Here is a 17278-nt window from a genome sequence, read left to right on the forward strand (position 1 = left end):
CTGGCGCACACCCGCGCTGGACGGCGGCGGGGCGGGGCGGGGCGGGGCGCGCGGCGGGGGGCGGTGCTCCCCCCGCGCCGCTGGTGCTACAACAGCGTGATTTCCCCGAAGTGATGCTGGCGGCGGCGGCCAATGGGAGGCGCGGCCGCCCCCTGCGGCGGGGCTGATTGGTGGAGACGCAGCCGGGCCCGGGGCGGCGGGGAATCCCGGGCGCCGCCGCGTTATACCCGAGGGCGCGCCCCGCGGGTGGCAGAGGCCGGTCGGCGGGCAGCGGGCGCGGACGGCTCGGCTCGGCTCGGCTCACCGCATCGCTGCACAGGCTTGCACGGCTCGGCACTACACGGCACAGCCAGGTGGGTCGCCGTACGTCCCGTCGCTCGCCCCCTACCCGCGCTTTGCACAGCCCCGGGGCTCCGGGAGAAGGCTCCCCGCAGGGTCCGCGGGAGCGGTCCCAAGGGTTACGGCACGGCTCGGCTCTGCTTGGCAAGAGGGGGGCAGCACCGGCATCTGTCGTGCGGAGGCGGTTGGCGGGCGCCGGTGGCCGTCGGGTGGGCAACTGGGCATCCCTCCGGCGGGCGGCGGCCGCGGCCCCTTACGCAGCCGACGGCAGGAGACGGACGGGGGCGGGATGGCGTCCCGCACCCGCGGGGCCGGGCACGGCCGGGCGCGGCTGCCACTCGGCGGGCTCAGCCGGAGGCTTCGCTCCCGCTGTTGAGCGTGTGCCAGCGCCGAGCCGCGGGGCCCGAGCCCCGGGGGGCATCCCGGGCCGCCCTCCCCGGGGCGGGCACGCTGCGGGCCCTTGTCCCGCCGCCGCGCGCGTTGGTGGTGCAAGCTGGAACAGTATTGTTTGGGAAATCTGGGGCTGCCTTGAAAAACCACCGCAAACAGGAAATTATTTGTGCAGAGGAAGGGCTGGGAGCGCCGCGCCGCCCCGCTCCTCCTGTGCGGCGGCAGCACCGGGCGCGGTTCGCTAGGGCCGGCTGCGCGGCTAGTCGGGCCCCCGGCAGGGCCGGCTCCCCCCGCGCCCAATTTTATCAATAATAAACTTCTAAGAGCCGGCCGTGCCGGTAGAGCCTCCCCGCCGCCGCGGCCGGGGGGCCCCGCAGCGGTCCCCGCCGGTTCCACCGAATCCCCTCCTGGGCAACCGGCCCCGGGGCGGGCGGGGGGCTCCCCGGGGGGCCGGGCTGCCCCGACCCCTGGCAGCGGGGGCCGAGCTCCCGCCATCAGTCCCTTTGCCAGAATTCCAAACTGGAGTTTTCGGGGCTCACCAGGCAGAGTGGGATGCACCGCCCTGCTCAAGCAGGTGGAAGTTACTGAAATAAAGAGTTATGAATCTAGAGAAGTAGTTAGTTGCATTGCTAGCATTACGGGCAGTGCTGGCAGTACAGAGGGTAAGGGGGGTGGCATTGCAGAATGAGGAAAAGTGATGAGTGGTTTTGCTGACCTATTATCTCTTTCATAGACAACATGCCGGTGTCAAGAATGCGCATGAGGCCCTGGTTGGAAATGCAGATTAATTCCAATCAAATACCAGGACTGATATGGATTAACAAGGTGAGGGTTGTTTATTATGATCATCATTATTATTACTGTTACTTCTGTGTCATTAACCATCCTCGTTCTTAGATGATGGTAAATGTGAGTCAAAATCAGAAAGGAAGGAAGAACATGGAGAAAACTTGCAGGCATTATGTTTAAAAAACAAATATTTTTGATTTCAGAAAAGGTAGCTCTGGTTGGTATGCAGTGCAGGAGTTCAATTTTTTTTTCCTGGGAAAAATGCTAAATTACAATAAAAGCAGTCTGAACTTGAGGGAGAACGAAGAAAACTCCAAGTTCTCTTTTAACTCCTGCGGCCCACTTGAGCCAAGTCACCTCTTGTCCCAGTTCAGTGGCTACTGCTACACTCCCAGTTGCTTCCAGTTTTATGTTTTGGCCTGAAAGCAGCACTGTATTTTTTGTTCCGGAAGGCAATGCCCTGTACCTGTAGCACCGGGTCAGATCAGTAGGCTTACTGACCCAGGTCTCTTTCTCTGAAGTTTCCATATCCATCCCAAGGTGATATTTAAGCTAGGACATGCTTTTCTCGGGATTCTTGTAGGATCTTACGGGCAGCTTTAAAAAAGGGATTCTCTACCAAAGCATGCCTAGAAAATATGCCATAGTTCCTGACATACTAATGATTAGATGCAATGCATTTAAACGATTCTGGGATAAAATTGACAATATTGCTTACTTCCAACTGTACTGTGCCACATGTGTTGTTGGTTTTTTTTCCCCCAGTTTCAGAAATCATAAAAAGCCTTAAATGCCTGGAACAGAATAGATGGAACAACGGATGTTTAATTAAGATATAGAGCAGGGGGGGTTATAAAATTTCTGAGCTGCTACTGAGAATTGTTTGATTAAATCTGTCGTTCTAAACTGGCATGTGGTGCTTCTATTTTAATTCAAATCTCTGTTGGTTTAACTTCAGGATAAGATGATGTTTCAAATCCCGTGGAAGCATGCAGCTAAGCATGGCTGGGACATGGAGAAAGACGCCTGCCTTTTCCGGAGCTGGGCCATTCATACAGGTGTGTGCCAGTGTCACATTCCCATCGCTCATCTGCGTATCTCAAGCAAGGCATTTTGTTTTGACTTACACCTCAGGTAGTTATATTAACTACTAGTATAGATGTCAGAGAAAATAGAAGAGTAAGGTGTTATTTTTTAGGGGGAAGAAGTAACACTGAAAAGTCTAGAAATACTCACCCCATCTCTTATTTATAGGAAGGTATAAAGTAGGTGAGAAAGACCCTGATCCGAAAACCTGGAAGGCAAACTTCCGCTGTGCTATGAATTCACTGCCTGACATCGAAGAAGTGAAGGATAAAAGCATCAACAAAGGCTCCAGTGCTGTCAGGGTTTACAGGATGCTGCCGCCCTTGACAAAGGATCAGAAGAAAGGTAAGCCCCTCAGCACCCCAGCTGGGCTTGTGCAGCTGCCACTGCTGTGCTTCAGCACCGCCTAAATTTCCTGTTCCGCATGGGCGGGGGTGTAACAGACCTGTTGGTAGCACCGGTGCTGCTGGAGTTAATAGCTGGTTACTGCCGTTGGTAACAGTTTGTAGAAATGGTCTGGTTTTATCCCAAAGTCATTAAATGTGCCTAAAGGCATTGTCAGGATGCTGCTGACAGCAGTAGCAGAGCTTGCTGAGCAGGGCTCAAAGCTGCAAGAGCTCATGCTCGCCTGAAATGTCAGCCACGCAGCTCTTTCTCACATTCATCTTTTTGTTTAACAGAAAGGAAGTCGAAGTCTTCAAAAGAAGCAAGAAACAGGAGCAAGAGAAAGGTATGTGTCTGTAGAGGCAGCTGAAGAAGCTAGAGGTTTTGGTGGTTTTCATGCTTAATTTTTTCTCGTATGGGAACCTGTGTATTCTTTGACGAGCCTTTCATGCACTGCTCTTATTTTTGTAGTTGTATGAAGACATGAAGACGGAGGAGTCGACAGAAAGACTAACCAACACTCCTCTGCCAGATGACCACAGTGGCTACACCGTTCAGGACTACGTGGGGCAGGAAGTGGAGGTGGAGAGCACGGCCATCACCTTAGGTGAGACTCAGTTTTTAGCTCTGAGCAGGGTGGAAAGTGTCGTTTGTGCTAAACCCACAGTTTCTGCACCAAAAAGACAAAGGTGACTCTCGGGGCCGTGCCGTCAGGCGGGCAGGGAGGAAATAGAGGTGGCTGTGTCTCTCCTGTAAGTGCCAACTCCTGGTGCATCCCACAGACCTCTCCTCGTGCGAGGTGAGCGGCTCCCTGACTGACTGGAGGCCACCGATGGAAATCAGCATGGCTGACAGCACCAACGACCTCTACCAGCTCCAGGTGTCCCCCCTGCCTTCGTCCTCAGAAGGTGGCTATTTCTGTTTTCCTACCCTGATCTTTTATAAGTCTGCTGGGGGCAGGTTGGAGGCAAGACAGCGGGAAGGAGGAGTGTCTGGGACATGAGAAAAAGCAAGAGCTGTTTTGTAGAAAAACCAACCTCCACCTGGTGGATGAGGGTGCCTGGAGCCACCAAACTGGCCAGGTGACAGAAGGGAAGACCTGGCAGGTGCCACCTGCAGTAGTTACTCATGGGTGAAAGGCTCTGAAATGCCATTTGCTTTGCACACATGGGCAAAGGGGCAGGCTTTGTCCTGCAGGCTCCACCTGATGGCACAGACAGGTCGGTCTGTAAAGAAGAGGGGAGATTTCTGAGCTGGGAGGGTGGGACTGGGGCTTCCCGAGGCAGCTGGAAGGAGGCAATGCCAGAAGCAGGACAGAGTTGGGTACAGTGGTGTCAGTGCAGGTAACCATGCTTCCAGTGGGGAAGAAAAATAATCAACATAGATAGAGCAAAGTGGTTCTTCACTTAGGGTGCAAATATCTTCCTCCTGCATACCAAGCGGGCTCCGCTCCGCTGAGTCCTGGGGAGGCATCGGAGCCGGCTGCGCCGCACACCCCAACACGTGGGGGCTGCAGAGCATCTGGGATGAAGGGCTGCAGAGTCACGGGGAAGGAGCTCAGACCCTCGAGCCTCTCCTCGGTGTCATCCCCGGGGAGGGGGAAGTGAGGGGTAGGGCTGTTGTGTGACAAGAGAACATGAAGTGGGTTGTGCGGTGGAGAAGCAGAAGCTCAAGGGCTAACATGTGAAAAGTTGACATCTATGTTTTCTTCTTTTTTTTTTTTTCTTTTTTTTTTTTTAATGTGCTTACAAAACAGTCACGGATGAAGATGAAGAAGAAATGAACTCGGACATTTTTAAGGTAAAACCAATCGTTCTGGTCAGAATAAAATTGGCCAAAGTTGCTGTTTGCATCAAGAGAGGAAGGGAAGCAGCTATCTGATCCAGTCCTATATGAGCTGAACATACACTTAAGTAATACAAGGCCCTTATTTAATGAGGAAGCCTGAAAAATTAAATACAAAAAGAAGGCTCCTTTGCAAACATGTACTGGAGAAGACACATCCCTGGAAATATTTACTCTTCATGTGAAAGTCAGAGAAAGCTGTTGAGTACTACTAGAAGTAGAGGTTGCTATTATCAGAGTCTGCAAAGGTTTTCTAGACTTTATTTGGCCCATCCCTCTGGCACATATGGCATTTAATCTGCGTTTCCAGACATGTCATGCTCATCCCGCTGATAAGATGGGGGGATTCATCACTGGAGGTCTTCCAGCCCTTCTTGTTTTGCATTAACTTTTTTTTTTTTTTTAATTCTGGGAATAAAATGAGTTTTATATAACTTAGCCTGAGAAGGTATAATTTGGTCATTTTTGCTCGCCTGTCTTCTGATTAAGGGAAAGGAATAGAACATTGCACCCACAGAGAGCAGGAGCACTTTTTACCATCCCCTTATTCTCTTGCAGCTGTTTGAACCAGTCCAAGACTGGCGTGCCACCAGTGTTGGGGGAAAAGGCTTCCTCACCAACGAGCCGGGCACGCAGACCATGTGCAGCACTTACAACTACAAGGAGCAGGACGGGGAGATCGACACAACCTCAGGTACCACCGCCTCTGCTATCACCGGCAGCCACGGCCACAGGAGAGCGCGGGCAAGAGGTTTCATGCAACACACTGATGGGAGGGAGCAAAGCCAATGGAGGGATTCACGCATCCCTGTGCTCTGAGGTTTCCAAGTAGCCTGTCGGAAGGCTGCAAGGAATTTTTGATAAAGAGGAAAAGCCAAAAAATGCCTCCACTAAGAATACTAGAGACTTGTTTTACAGTTACACACCTGCAAGTCATGTCAGCTTTCAGGAACTCCTTGCAGTGTAACTGAAGAATTTCCACTAGGAATAGCTTAAATGGGATGGTTTGATAGAGTGTTTGGAGTATTTAGTCTAAGGTGTTTACTCACATCTGAGGAAACTTTCAAGTTTTGATATACACACACACAATTTTGCTTTTACCAGGTGTGCTTCAGTACTCATCCTTGTTTTATTTTGTCTAGGAGAGCTGGAGGTCAGGTTCTTCGACCAGAAAAGCTGCCTAGACTTCTCCTGGCTGGACACAGTGAGACCTACCATGCAGGTCATTCCTTGCGGCTTGTAAACCCCTGGCTTCTTCCCACCACGAACTGCTCTTGGGTAGAAACTCTGACAAGCCTGAAGAGGTGGAAGAGGGTGTTTGTTACTGACTGAGCAAAGAAAGTAGCTTTTATATTCCGTTTAACTTTTAGGCCTGAAAAGGTTAGCAAGAAAAACGCCATTATAAATTAAAAAAAAAAAAAAAAAAAAAGAATCCAATCTCACTAGCAGGACTCTTGGCAGTGAAGATGCTCAGCCACAGTGCGCACCTTGTCATCACTTGGGAGCTGAAGCTTTTTTGCTGGGAAGGTTGCCAACGTGCCATGGGGTCTGACCTGGTAGGGTGCTGCCAAATGGTACCCCGCTGTGCTGGAGGCCTGGGGAAGAGGTTACCATCCTCCCCGTGTGAGATGTGATGAGCACTTTACTCACGGAGTGCTTAGGAGAGATGCTGCTAGGAGAGCCTCTTACCTGTTAGTTTCAGTTGCTGCTTACCTGTGCAACACTGGTGACAGTGAGCTTAATGACTGTCATTACACTTAAGAAAAATTGCACTAATTGGCACTGTCTTCTTTGATTTACTCCATTGCATAGTTCACCTTTCAGATCTTTCAACTTTAAACTGTAAATAATTTAGACCAATAAAATGTGAAAATTCAGTTTAGGCTTTGCTTCCACATTACCCAGGTCTACTCATAGGATGTTATCTGCTCATAGACACGCCATATCTATTTCCACATAATAGTTGAAGAGCTGCTGCATGAAACAATTTTTGCACTGATGGGGCAGAGCTCTTTATTTATACCATGCCTTTCCGAGATCCCTTCTCGCACTCTGCTGGGACACCCACAGTACTGTATGCAGCAAGCTGTAACACCCTGCAGACTCACCCCGGACCTGCACCTGCAGGAGAGTGCAGAATGGAAGGTTCTAGTTTGTGTGTAACACATAGGAACCAAATCACTAAGCTGTAATAGACTATTTTCATGTACATTTTATTTTTGTATATAAAGTCATGTATATTTGTTTTAATAAAAATGTTTTATATATGATGTTTACTTTATCTTGTGGGAGAACTCAGAGAATGCACTCCAAATTCCTTGAAAAAACCCAGACACGTGCTGTTGACAGAGACGGTTGCAGGGGGTTTTTCATGAGTCATGAAAGCATAGGGAATTTAGTAGTTTACTCCTGTTTTCCACTCCTCCCCTCTTCCCAGTGCAGCTGTGGGTGGAATCCTGCTTGTTTTGGGAAGGGAAGCCCAGATCTTGTGCACGTGTAGGGGAGCTGGTTTGTATCTGCCATCATCTGAAAGTCAGACCTACCTCGGAGCAGGGTTAGAGGCTATGCTATTAAAAAAAAAATGCGCTATGGACCAAGCCCCTGCTGTGGATGTCCCTGTCACCAATGCTGTCAGCTGCTTCTGCAATAAGCCAGTCTGCAGTGAAGACCTAGCTAAATAACCCAGGTTTACAAAAAAAACCCAAACAAATGCACAGGCACAATTCAGAAGGCAAGGGGAAAGCAAGCTGGTTTTCCCCTGATATTTTACTCATTTGCCAATAATTTTAGGCTGGAAAGGTCTGACATGTTAGAGCATCGTCTGGGGTGGGAGATAAGAGGCAAGTGTGGCTGATGCAATGTGTCTCCAGCTGCAGCCACCAGCATCTGACACTGTCTGGAAAACCCCCGTGCCGAGCAGGGCTGTGAGGCCATGGCCTTTGGGGAATAACTTCATTCACCGAGCAAGAGCGAGGGCGGCCCGAGGAGAATAAACATCAGGCTGTGGGAGAGGAAAACCCAACCCAAAGGGCTGGAACAAAGCGAACGTTTCCTACCGCCTTTGGCACGGGCTCTGCTGCGACACAACCTGCAGACACCCAGGGACAGATGTGGGGTTTACCAAAGGAAGAGGGGAAAAACAAGTGCTACAACCACCACAGTAAGCGGTGGGTCTCCAATGAGGCAGAGCTAAAAGCCTTGGCGACGGCACAGCGAGGTGGGCAGGCAGCGGGGAGGGAGAGGCTGGGCAGGGCGACTGCAGCGCCTGTTAGTCATTAACTGGCCCTATCTCTGGGGCAGCCCGGAGCAGGCAGCACCCTCCAGGTGGGACCAGGCAAAGAGCAGCTCCCTACGGCCTCATCCTGGCTCTGTGTGGGCAGCAGCCTGCGGGGTGATGACCTTGCTGTCCCCCCACAGCATATCTGGTCCACCTCCCGGGAAGGGATCCATCCAGCCGGGAACCCTTTGGGTACCAACCAGGGCTGCCGGAGCAAAGGCTATGGCTGCCTTGGATCACACTCGCCTAAAATCCCGCACGACTACTCAGTGCAGACCTAGACCAGGAACATTCTGTGCACGAGCAAAGGGATCACCCACCAGATCAGGTTTGTGCCCAGCCAGCTGCAGCAGCAGCTACTGCCAGGGAGAGCGTGTGGGGCGGCTGGATCTTGAGCATCCTTTGCACACCCAGGAAGGGACGCCATCCCAGTGTCATCAACACAACCAGAAGAAACAGGTTTTGTTTAGGAACCGCTGCCAGTTTGTTACACATAGGGGGAGAGGGGCGGGGGAGAGAAGGGAAACTTTCTATGATGCAGACAGTGATAAAAATAGAAATTAATTTGCCCACTCATGCATTAAAAGAAGCAAGTTTTTCACAGTTATGCTCAGATGCAAAAACCCCAGCACTTATATTTTCACACATAAAAGGTCTGACCAACACCTGAGGACAGAAAACAGCAGCTAATGCCTCACGCCCAGGGGCCATAGGCACGCTCCGAGTGTTTTTACCAGGACAGAAGAGACGCTTGCCTTTGTCACCTGCCAAAGTACCTGTGTAACTGACTACACGCCAGGTATTTTGCCAGTGGGAAGTGGTGAAGTCCCACAACAGGGTGGAATTCATCTGTCCAGTCGCTTCATTGATTGAATAACTGCCAGACTCATTTTTTCATGGTTTTGGACTCCTCCATCACCCCTAGAGCAGGTGGGATTTGTGTAAGCGGCATTTCCTCTCCCAGTGCAAACTAAGGAGACCTTTAGGCTGCTTGTACCCAAAGGAGCATCATGAGCTCTTTAGGATAAGCCTCCTGCATTGACTATGCAATGAAAACAGTTTTTAAACCTTGACATTGAATTTTTCCAAACTCGCCTATCCTAATTAAGCTCTTTGTAAATCCAATAAACTTCAGCTGGCTTTCCCATGTTGGAGTAAGAGCTGTTTTCACCTTTAACATGCACACAGCTACATACCAGGGGAGCAGGTCACTGGGGAGAGCTCATCCCTGCCAAACCCAGACAAATCAATAAAAGGTAAGTTTTTATGGGAAGAGCTTGGAAGAGCAAGCAGCTCTTTCTTGTGCTATGAACCTCACATGACAGCAAGATAGATCTATAGGCAATACCGCTGTTGTAAAAATGAGAAGAGATCACCTCTCCGCGGTGGAAAACAAAGAGAAGTTGTTGTACAATCAGGGTCTTTTGGGAAATGCACAGGAGCTTATGCCACGGGCTTGGAGGGCTGCTGGAGCGGAGGCTCTCCATCACTTACACCATACTTAAACCATCGCTGGCTGCAGCTTACTTGCAAACCTTGGAAACCATTTAGAAACAAACAAAAAAATTCTCCTTAGTTTTAGAGCTTTAGGATGTCAACAGGATGAACCCTCCTGAAAATAACATGACAGCCTCAGAAACAGTCCCACAGCCAGGAACCTGGGAAAGCCCTACAGCGGCTCAGGCACAGATTTCACTGCTGCAGCATCCTGCGTCAAGGTGGCAGAAGACCTTGCCTATAGAGATTTTCAGTGCTGCAGAGGCAAGGATGTCACACATCTGTTCACAGCAGCTTTTCCTAGTGAAAACCCTTGAACTATAAATAAGGAGTTGTTGCTTTTCCCCTGATCTTTGTCCAAACAGATTGTTAAAATGCCCTTCCATAATTAGAGGGGAACATAACTTCTTCCCCTGGGGTCCACTTACCACATTGCTTACAATTTATTCACTCATTAGGAGAAACCTGCGAGCGGCTCAGCACCAAGCTGCCTAAAGGAGCCTTTTGCTCTTGGCTGCCCAGAGTGCCTGCACCTTCCGTGAGCTTTGCTCACCAGCAGAGGCTGTGATTAGTTTCACCTTTATTTGCTATGGCCATTGAATCCTGATAATTGGGCACGTTTCCAGGCAGTCATAGGATTTACAGTATCACGTCTGTAAAGCATAGCACGCTTCAGACCAAAGATATGAAGTTATAACTGCAAAAAATAGTGGAATATTTGTTTGTGGTGCAGAGGCAAACTATAGCTTAGGTAGCAACTGAATGACTTTGACTTCAAACACTATTTCTCTGCTGTTGTGCTGGATCGTTCCTCCTCTCTGGACCCCCAAGGGTCCACTTTTCCCCCCATGTTTGCACACACAACACAAGGAGGACAGAAATTTCTCTCCCAAAGGCTTGGGAGGGCCAAGGGAAGAAGTGTTACCTGTACAAAAGTCCCTTTCAGAGTTTAGAAGGGGAAAAAGTTTCTCTAAAAGTACTGGAAAACCATGTTTTCATGGACAAATTCTGAGTTGCCTGTTCTTCTACGCCAAGTGCTTCAGCCACTGCAGCACCACATTTCAGAGCTCCTCTTCTTTCCACATTTTTCCATCCCCTACAATGTTTCTCTCCCAGTTAAACTCACACCTGTCCCTTCCCAGCCTTCCCATGCACGGAAGAAACAAGGCGGTAACACCAGTGTGTTCGTGCAGGCAGCATGGTGCGCGTAGCTCAGGCTACTTGCACACCAAGTCATCCCCCTCTAACCTTGGCTCTTGCCTGTTCTGATAACGTCAGGATGCAAATTCAGCCAGCTTGGCTCCCTGCCACATTGGGCTGCAGGTGGCCACCCCAGGGAGCAGCTGGGAAGGGATGGGGAAAGCTTCCCATGGCCCTTTCCAGAGCTCAGACACGGGCATGGCTTGCGTTGCCACCAAGCTGGATGCTCAGACGTGAACCCAAGCCAGCAGAAGCTGTAAATCACCTAAAACCTAGAGAACCTGCTCACCCCACTGATGGAGGTAACTGGTCACCAGCTGGCCTAGCAGGGGCTTCAAACCACAGTACCAAGGACGTGGGGTGGCCAGGCACCAGCGATCGGATACTGGCTCCGCTAAGTGCCTGGCTGACCCGGGTAAAGAGCCATGCCAGGTCACAGACAGCATGACAGGAGCAACGAGGAGCAGGGGCAGCCAGGAGGGTCTGTAGCCACAGGGCGAGATGATGAGGGCCAGGGAGTGGGCAAGGGGGCAGATCTCACCACCCACCTGTACAAAATCACTGCGGGCTGGGACCCAGGTGCCAGAAGTCACCAGGCTCTGCCCCTGCACGAGTAGAGGCAGCTAGTCATCCCTTCTGCTCTATAAAGCTGATAAATGAAGTCAGGACAAATGCATGGATGGAATAGGCATTTGATCAATGGTTATCAGGAGATTTCCAGGAATAGGGAATCCAATCTGCACAGCAAACAGGACAGCAGACCCAGGCTGGTTGTGCTCTTTTCATCCTCTTCAGGATGATCCACCTCATTTGTTTTGCTCATGATTCATACAGAAACTTCACTGTGAAGCCTTTGAAGAGCCAGACAGTTGGTACCCGGCTGGGTGCAGCTGCTGCCACGGGCCAGGGATGCCAGGAAGGATTAGGGGTGAGGTGCTGCCAGTCTGCCCAGCGCAGACCCACCTCTTGCACCTCACTGATGTCTCCTCAACCACCAAAAGCCAGTGGGGAGGAGGTGGCTGAGCTGGTGGCACATCAGGTTGCTGGTGGCTCTTACCTGACACACAGCATCCAGGGTCAGGTCCCGGCATCCTGGGTCACAACAGCAGCAACATGCATTACTTGGACACCACGAGCATCCTGAACAATGACTGTAGGTGCCTGCATGGAGGATGCTCAGCCGTCGCAGATGAACTCATGACCTATTTTGGTATAGGAAATGTCGCACTTCAGGCACTCCTGCCTATTGTGCATTGTTCCCCACTGCCCCGCCGCGACATGCTATGCTGCGGGCACGTGGCCACAGCATCAAAGCACAGAAATGCTGAGGCGAGCGGAGATGTGTGCAGCAGCTTCTGGGGATCTTCCAGGGGAATTCAACCTCACCAGCTTTACACAACTCCCTTAGCAGAAACAGGCTGCCTCACCAGCCACTGGCAAAAGGAAGGACTTTGTTTTCTGTTTGCATGGACCAATGGTTAAAAATACAAAAGCAAGGGAGTGGTTAAAAGGTCAGTTTCATTAGAAGGAGAATGGGGAAATGGTCTGAGGAGTTCTGGGCGACCAGAAAATAGATGGAAGTCCTTGTTCCTTTCAAAGCATGTGGTGGTTTAGCAGTGACAGCACAGAGCATGAAGAACAGAAAACAGCGTAAGGATGCTGGCCCTAATTCAAAACGAATCCAGCACAAGCATTACGCCTATTAGCTATTTGCAGCAGGGCTATTAAATAACCAGACCCAGGCTAACCACAGGCATAAACACTGAACATGCCCAGTTTTAATATCTGCATTGCAAGAATATGTTTCACTGAGTTTGTTCTGTCATGAACTAAGTCCTATAAAGATTTCACCAACAGTCTTCAGGCAGAAGAAGTTAATTGAGAAGCCAAGTCCAGACAGGTACAACTTTGTTTTCACCAACTTTATCGCTAAGGAAAGCGGAGGGAGCAGAGAGCTGAGTGTGGACTGTGCTGGCCTGTTCCCAGCCTTGTGGCTGGATTTTAGGATGTTTTTAAAAAATTCTGGAGGGAGTTGGCAGAGATTACCAGCAGCACTATTTAAAATCAGCAATTGAACCATATTAGCACATATACGTTTCACACGGAAATAATAATTCAGCAGCTGCCATTCCTGCCCAGAGCAATCCTTTGCCATCAGCTTTGGAAAAGCCTCACTGAGCTTCCTCCAGCTCCACGTGCAGCACTTCACGCTTCTGGGAGCCCACAGACAGACTTTCCCAGGGATGTACCAGGGCAACCTGTCTTGGGGCGAGTGATTCACTCCACCGTTTGCTCTGCCCTGCAGCTCCACATGCCTCCCACCCCCACCCTACAGCGAGGTCCCAGCTCACCTGACACAGGCTGGCTCCACAGCAAAGCTGCGCTTCGTTTGCCTAATGTTCACGTGATGGCTGTATCATCACGGGCGGAGTGCCAGCACAAGCTGCACGACATCAAGAAATCTCATGTAGTTTGTATCTACTAATGCATAACATCCATCAAGCTCACAGCAACCATCAACTGCATCTGAGCTACACCAAAAACATCTTTGATGTTGCCTACAGAATATTACGTGGACCACAAGAGCTGCAGAAGTTTTACAACTGGCTACATCAGAAATGTGCTTCCTAGCTGCTGTGCGAAACACTACCAGATTAGCCAAGGGGAATGGTCCAAACCAGCACAGCTCGCATGCAATTTCCATGCACGGGTGATCAGCCTGTCTCATTGACTGGCTTTTTCACCATGAGGCAGGGAGAGGAAAGCAATCATCAATAAGAGGAAAAGGACTTTAAAAACCCACTGTAATGAATAGGAATGTTCTTGGACCTATATATCTTGTGATTGACCAAATTTCAGGTTGGTGGTGTGTTTAATTAAGGCACTATTACTGGACATGCCCTTTCCTAGCTGATTTACTGTTATCTTCCCTTAGAGATAAAGGCAACAGAAGTTTTTCCCAATGATTTTTAAAAGTCTTGGGCCTACCTGGATTATACCCTTTCCCAGCTATACACAGCACTGACTCATTTCTGGGCCTGAGTTCCCGGATCCCATTTGCTGCTGGGTTCGTCCCCACAGTTCAGAACCCGATGTCGCTGCGGCTGAGCACCTCCTGTGCCTTGGCTCTGGGATGGGCAGTGGCACATAAAAGCCACATGCATGTGCTGACAGCAAAGCCAAGGCAAAGCGTGAATATAATTCCTACCTCCAGGAAAATTCTCCTCCCTCAAAATAGCAATTCCTCATGGAAAAGCATGAAGAGCTTTGGTGGAAGCACAGTCTGAGCCCCTCATCCCCATTCTTGATGAACAGATCAGCAGGGGAAAGATTCCAGCTCACTTTCCTCCAGCATTTTACTCGTGATAAACAGGGAGCAAACATTCTGCCTAATTAGCATCTTTAGAGAAGCAACTCACTGAGTGCTTTGATTACAGTGCATGCACCTGTATGTACTGCCAGCACCCAAGGGTTAGGGAGTGCGGACAACCCTTGAACTGCACATAGGTATGAGGAAGCCTTGAAATAACATTCCTCTGTATTCCACGGCAGGGTGTCATCTCCTGTCATGGAGAAGCACAGCCAGGCTGAGCCCGTGGCCCTCCAAGGAGGTGTCCCCCAGATCAGGAATGACTCTACCATCGCCCCTTTTGCAGGGACAGCAGCAGGACCCTGCCTGGGGCGCAGGAGCCGCACAGGGCACCCCGTGGCCGATGCCCCACTCTTCCCAGTGCCGAGGCTGGAGCGCTGATGCTGTGCCACGTAAACATTGTGTGGTGCTTTATAGTCAGATCTAAGTAAAGGCAAAATTTCTGCATTTCAGGGAAACCAGCTAACTGCCCTGGAGAAGGTGCTTGCCATGAACAAGAAAAACCTACAGCCCAAGCCAAGTTTGGGGACTGTGAGGCTCATGCTGCAGCAGACGAGTTTCCCTGCTGCCCTGGGAACTGCCGAGCACCCTTCTGCACCCCAGGGAGAGGCACGAGTGGGCTGTGCTCCGCTTCCAGCAGCCAGCTCCTTTTCACTGCTTGGCTCCTGCAGAGATTTTGCATCCCTGGCCATCCTGAAGGGGCTGGCTGAAGGCCACCTGCAGGGAGCCCCGGCTCACCTGCAGTGCCCCAGCTCCACAGCTCTCCAGAGTTATCAGCTCTGCTGAACCCGTGCCGGCTGCTTTAGGCACGAGCAGGTATTGGCAGCCGCAGAAGCGGTGGAGGCGGCTGTGCCAGCAGGCAGTGGGGGGCTGTGCTCCAGCATCCCCACGGCCCCTGGGGGGAAGGAGCTGCTCCATCACTTCTGTGACCTTCTCACACGGCCCTTGCGAAGGCAAGGAGAAGACCCTTGCCAGCTTTTTTCTTTTTGCTTTCAGTGCAGGACCTGGCAGACTGTGAGACGGAGGACCCAGGTGTTGTCCTTACCACAGCTCTCTCCTGAAGTCAAGAGGATGGTGCAGGAGACCAGCTGGTGCCGTCCCACCCATGGGATGGGCACAGCACCTGCTCAGCACAGCCCTGCACTTACCTTCCGACTGCTTGGCAAGGGCTTGGAAGAGATTGACTTCACCCTACTTTAAAGAATAACAACGCAGGGGCAGCTGGAGCCACTTTGGTGGCATAGTTTCACAATAAACTCGCTGTGGTTCAGCAAACCTCAGGCACCTTGTGTCTGAGGAACAGGAACCTCAGCAACTGAGGTCTGCAGGACGTGAGCCCAGCCCTGCAGGAAAACGAACTTGCTACGGTGTCAAAAACCCAACCAAACACTCAAGAGCTTGGCACTAGGGACACATCCCCTGCTGTGGGTGCCCCCCGCCTACACGTGCTGGCTGGGCTACACCACTGCCCTCTGCACAGAGCCCAATACAGCTTTCTGCTTGGGAAAAACTCAGTAAATTGAGAAAAAAATGATGAGAAAGGTTAATGTTGTACTTGATAACAACTTGCTGCCTCCTGCACCTCTGCTGAGCAAACCACTGTTTCCTGAATTGAAGTGTCAGGCATGAAATATTTCATATGCTGGAGCAACCGTCACCATCTGCTAAGTGACAAACATAACTTAAGCCTTTCCTGGTATTTAATGCATAAATCAGGGTGCGTCCTGTGTGGCTGTTTGTGAGTCTGTAATTGAAAACTCCATCTTGCTTGGGGTGGTGGCAGTAAAAACGCTTGTAGAGCCAGCAGAGCTTTAGCCTAAACCACTTTCTAGCAAAGTGTTTCTACAGCATGCTTAACTGGAGCGTGCAGTCTGATGCTGCTGCAGCAGGAGCATGGTGAGAAGTGCCTGAGGGCACTAGGGAAGGCCGTACCTGAAAAACCAAAAACTTGTTTCCTTGGGTATCCTCTTTTCCCTACAGCTAAGACGGATTTATCCTTTCCTTCCTCACCTAGTTGGTGAGATGTGAAGTGACTTGGCCATTACTCATGACCCCATGAGTCTGGCAGGCTGACCACTGCATAAGCATTTATTTTTGCTCTTACCCCTCCAGGCACTCGTTGATAGTCCCACTGAGCCCACACCCAACAAGTGCCCAGCAGGCAGTGCTGCCCAAGGCCACCACTACACGTGCAGTGAAGACAAGGAGACAGAGCTCCATGCTTGGGGAGCATTGGATTTGCATGATAACCCCCTGCCCAGTGGAGCTCCTGGGAGGTCTCCTGTGCAAAAAACACATTATAAATATACATATATATATATCTCCACTTAAAAATATGCTTCACCAACATCATTCACAACACTTGTGAGGAGCACAGGGGAAAGGCTGATTGCTGGTGTCAGTCATCAGCATGGGAGGGTTTGTGCCTGGAGGGCATGAGTACAGTTCCATCCCAGTCTGCTGCAGTTGAGGGAACACTGAACTCAGCGTGTCCGTGATTCCTGCCCGAGTTCAGCGCTTTCCCTGCTCTGCTCTTCACCTCAGAGCACCAGGTCACCTCCTGCCTGGGTCTCCGTTTCACACAGACTTGTCTATTCAGACCTCCACATCAACAGGCACAAACAGAAGCATACCCAGTAGATCCAAGGAAAGGATTGTCTCCTTCGCGCAGCACTTGGGTCATATCTACAATACCATGTCCACTTTTGAGTTCCCAATGGTAGAAGACAGACTGGCAAACTGGAGCAGTAAGTCCTTAAAAAGCTTGAAGCCACCAGCACAACCGGGGGCATGGAGCCCTTGCTGCAAGAGGAGAGGGCAAGGGGAGCTTGTTCTGCTGGAGGAGAGGCTTTGGGGGGGCTCATAGCACCCTCCTGTCGGGGGGCTTGTTGAGAAAATGGAGCCGGGCTCCTCCCAGGGTGCATGGTAAGAGCACCAGAGACAAGAGGGAAAAACTGGAGCGACAGGGTCAGCCTGGGTACCAGGGGCTGTTTGTACCTGCAAGCACAGCCCAGCAGTGGGACAGCTCACCCAGGGAGGTTTCCAAGACTGGAAACAGCCCAAGGCAACTTGGGCTGACCTTGCTTGAGCAGGAGGTTGGA

General features: G+C 50.9%; 1 protein-coding gene across 1 annotated transcript; it reads left to right on the forward strand.

The window, feature by feature from the left end:
- Nucleotides 1-254: 254 nt before the first annotated feature.
- IRF1 (interferon regulatory factor 1) lies at nt 255-7100 on the forward strand. Its single transcript, XM_040604558.1, has 10 exons — nt 255-353; nt 1463-1554; nt 2477-2576; nt 2773-2949; nt 3285-3334; nt 3460-3595; nt 3771-3896; nt 4745-4788; nt 5392-5527; nt 5976-7100. Exons 2-10 carry the CDS (start codon nt 1468-1470, stop codon nt 6074-6076), a joined length of 957 nt encoding a protein of 318 aa, XP_040460492.1. The 5' UTR covers nt 255-353; nt 1463-1467; the 3' UTR covers nt 6077-7100.
- The last annotated feature ends 10178 nt before the right edge of the window (nt 7101-17278 follow it).

The sequence above is a fragment of the Falco naumanni genome, chromosome 8 (genome assembly GCF_017639655.2).
Source record: "Falco naumanni isolate bFalNau1 chromosome 8, bFalNau1.pat, whole genome shotgun sequence".
NCBI classification, from domain to species: Eukaryota; Metazoa; Chordata; class Aves; order Falconiformes; family Falconidae; genus Falco; species Falco naumanni.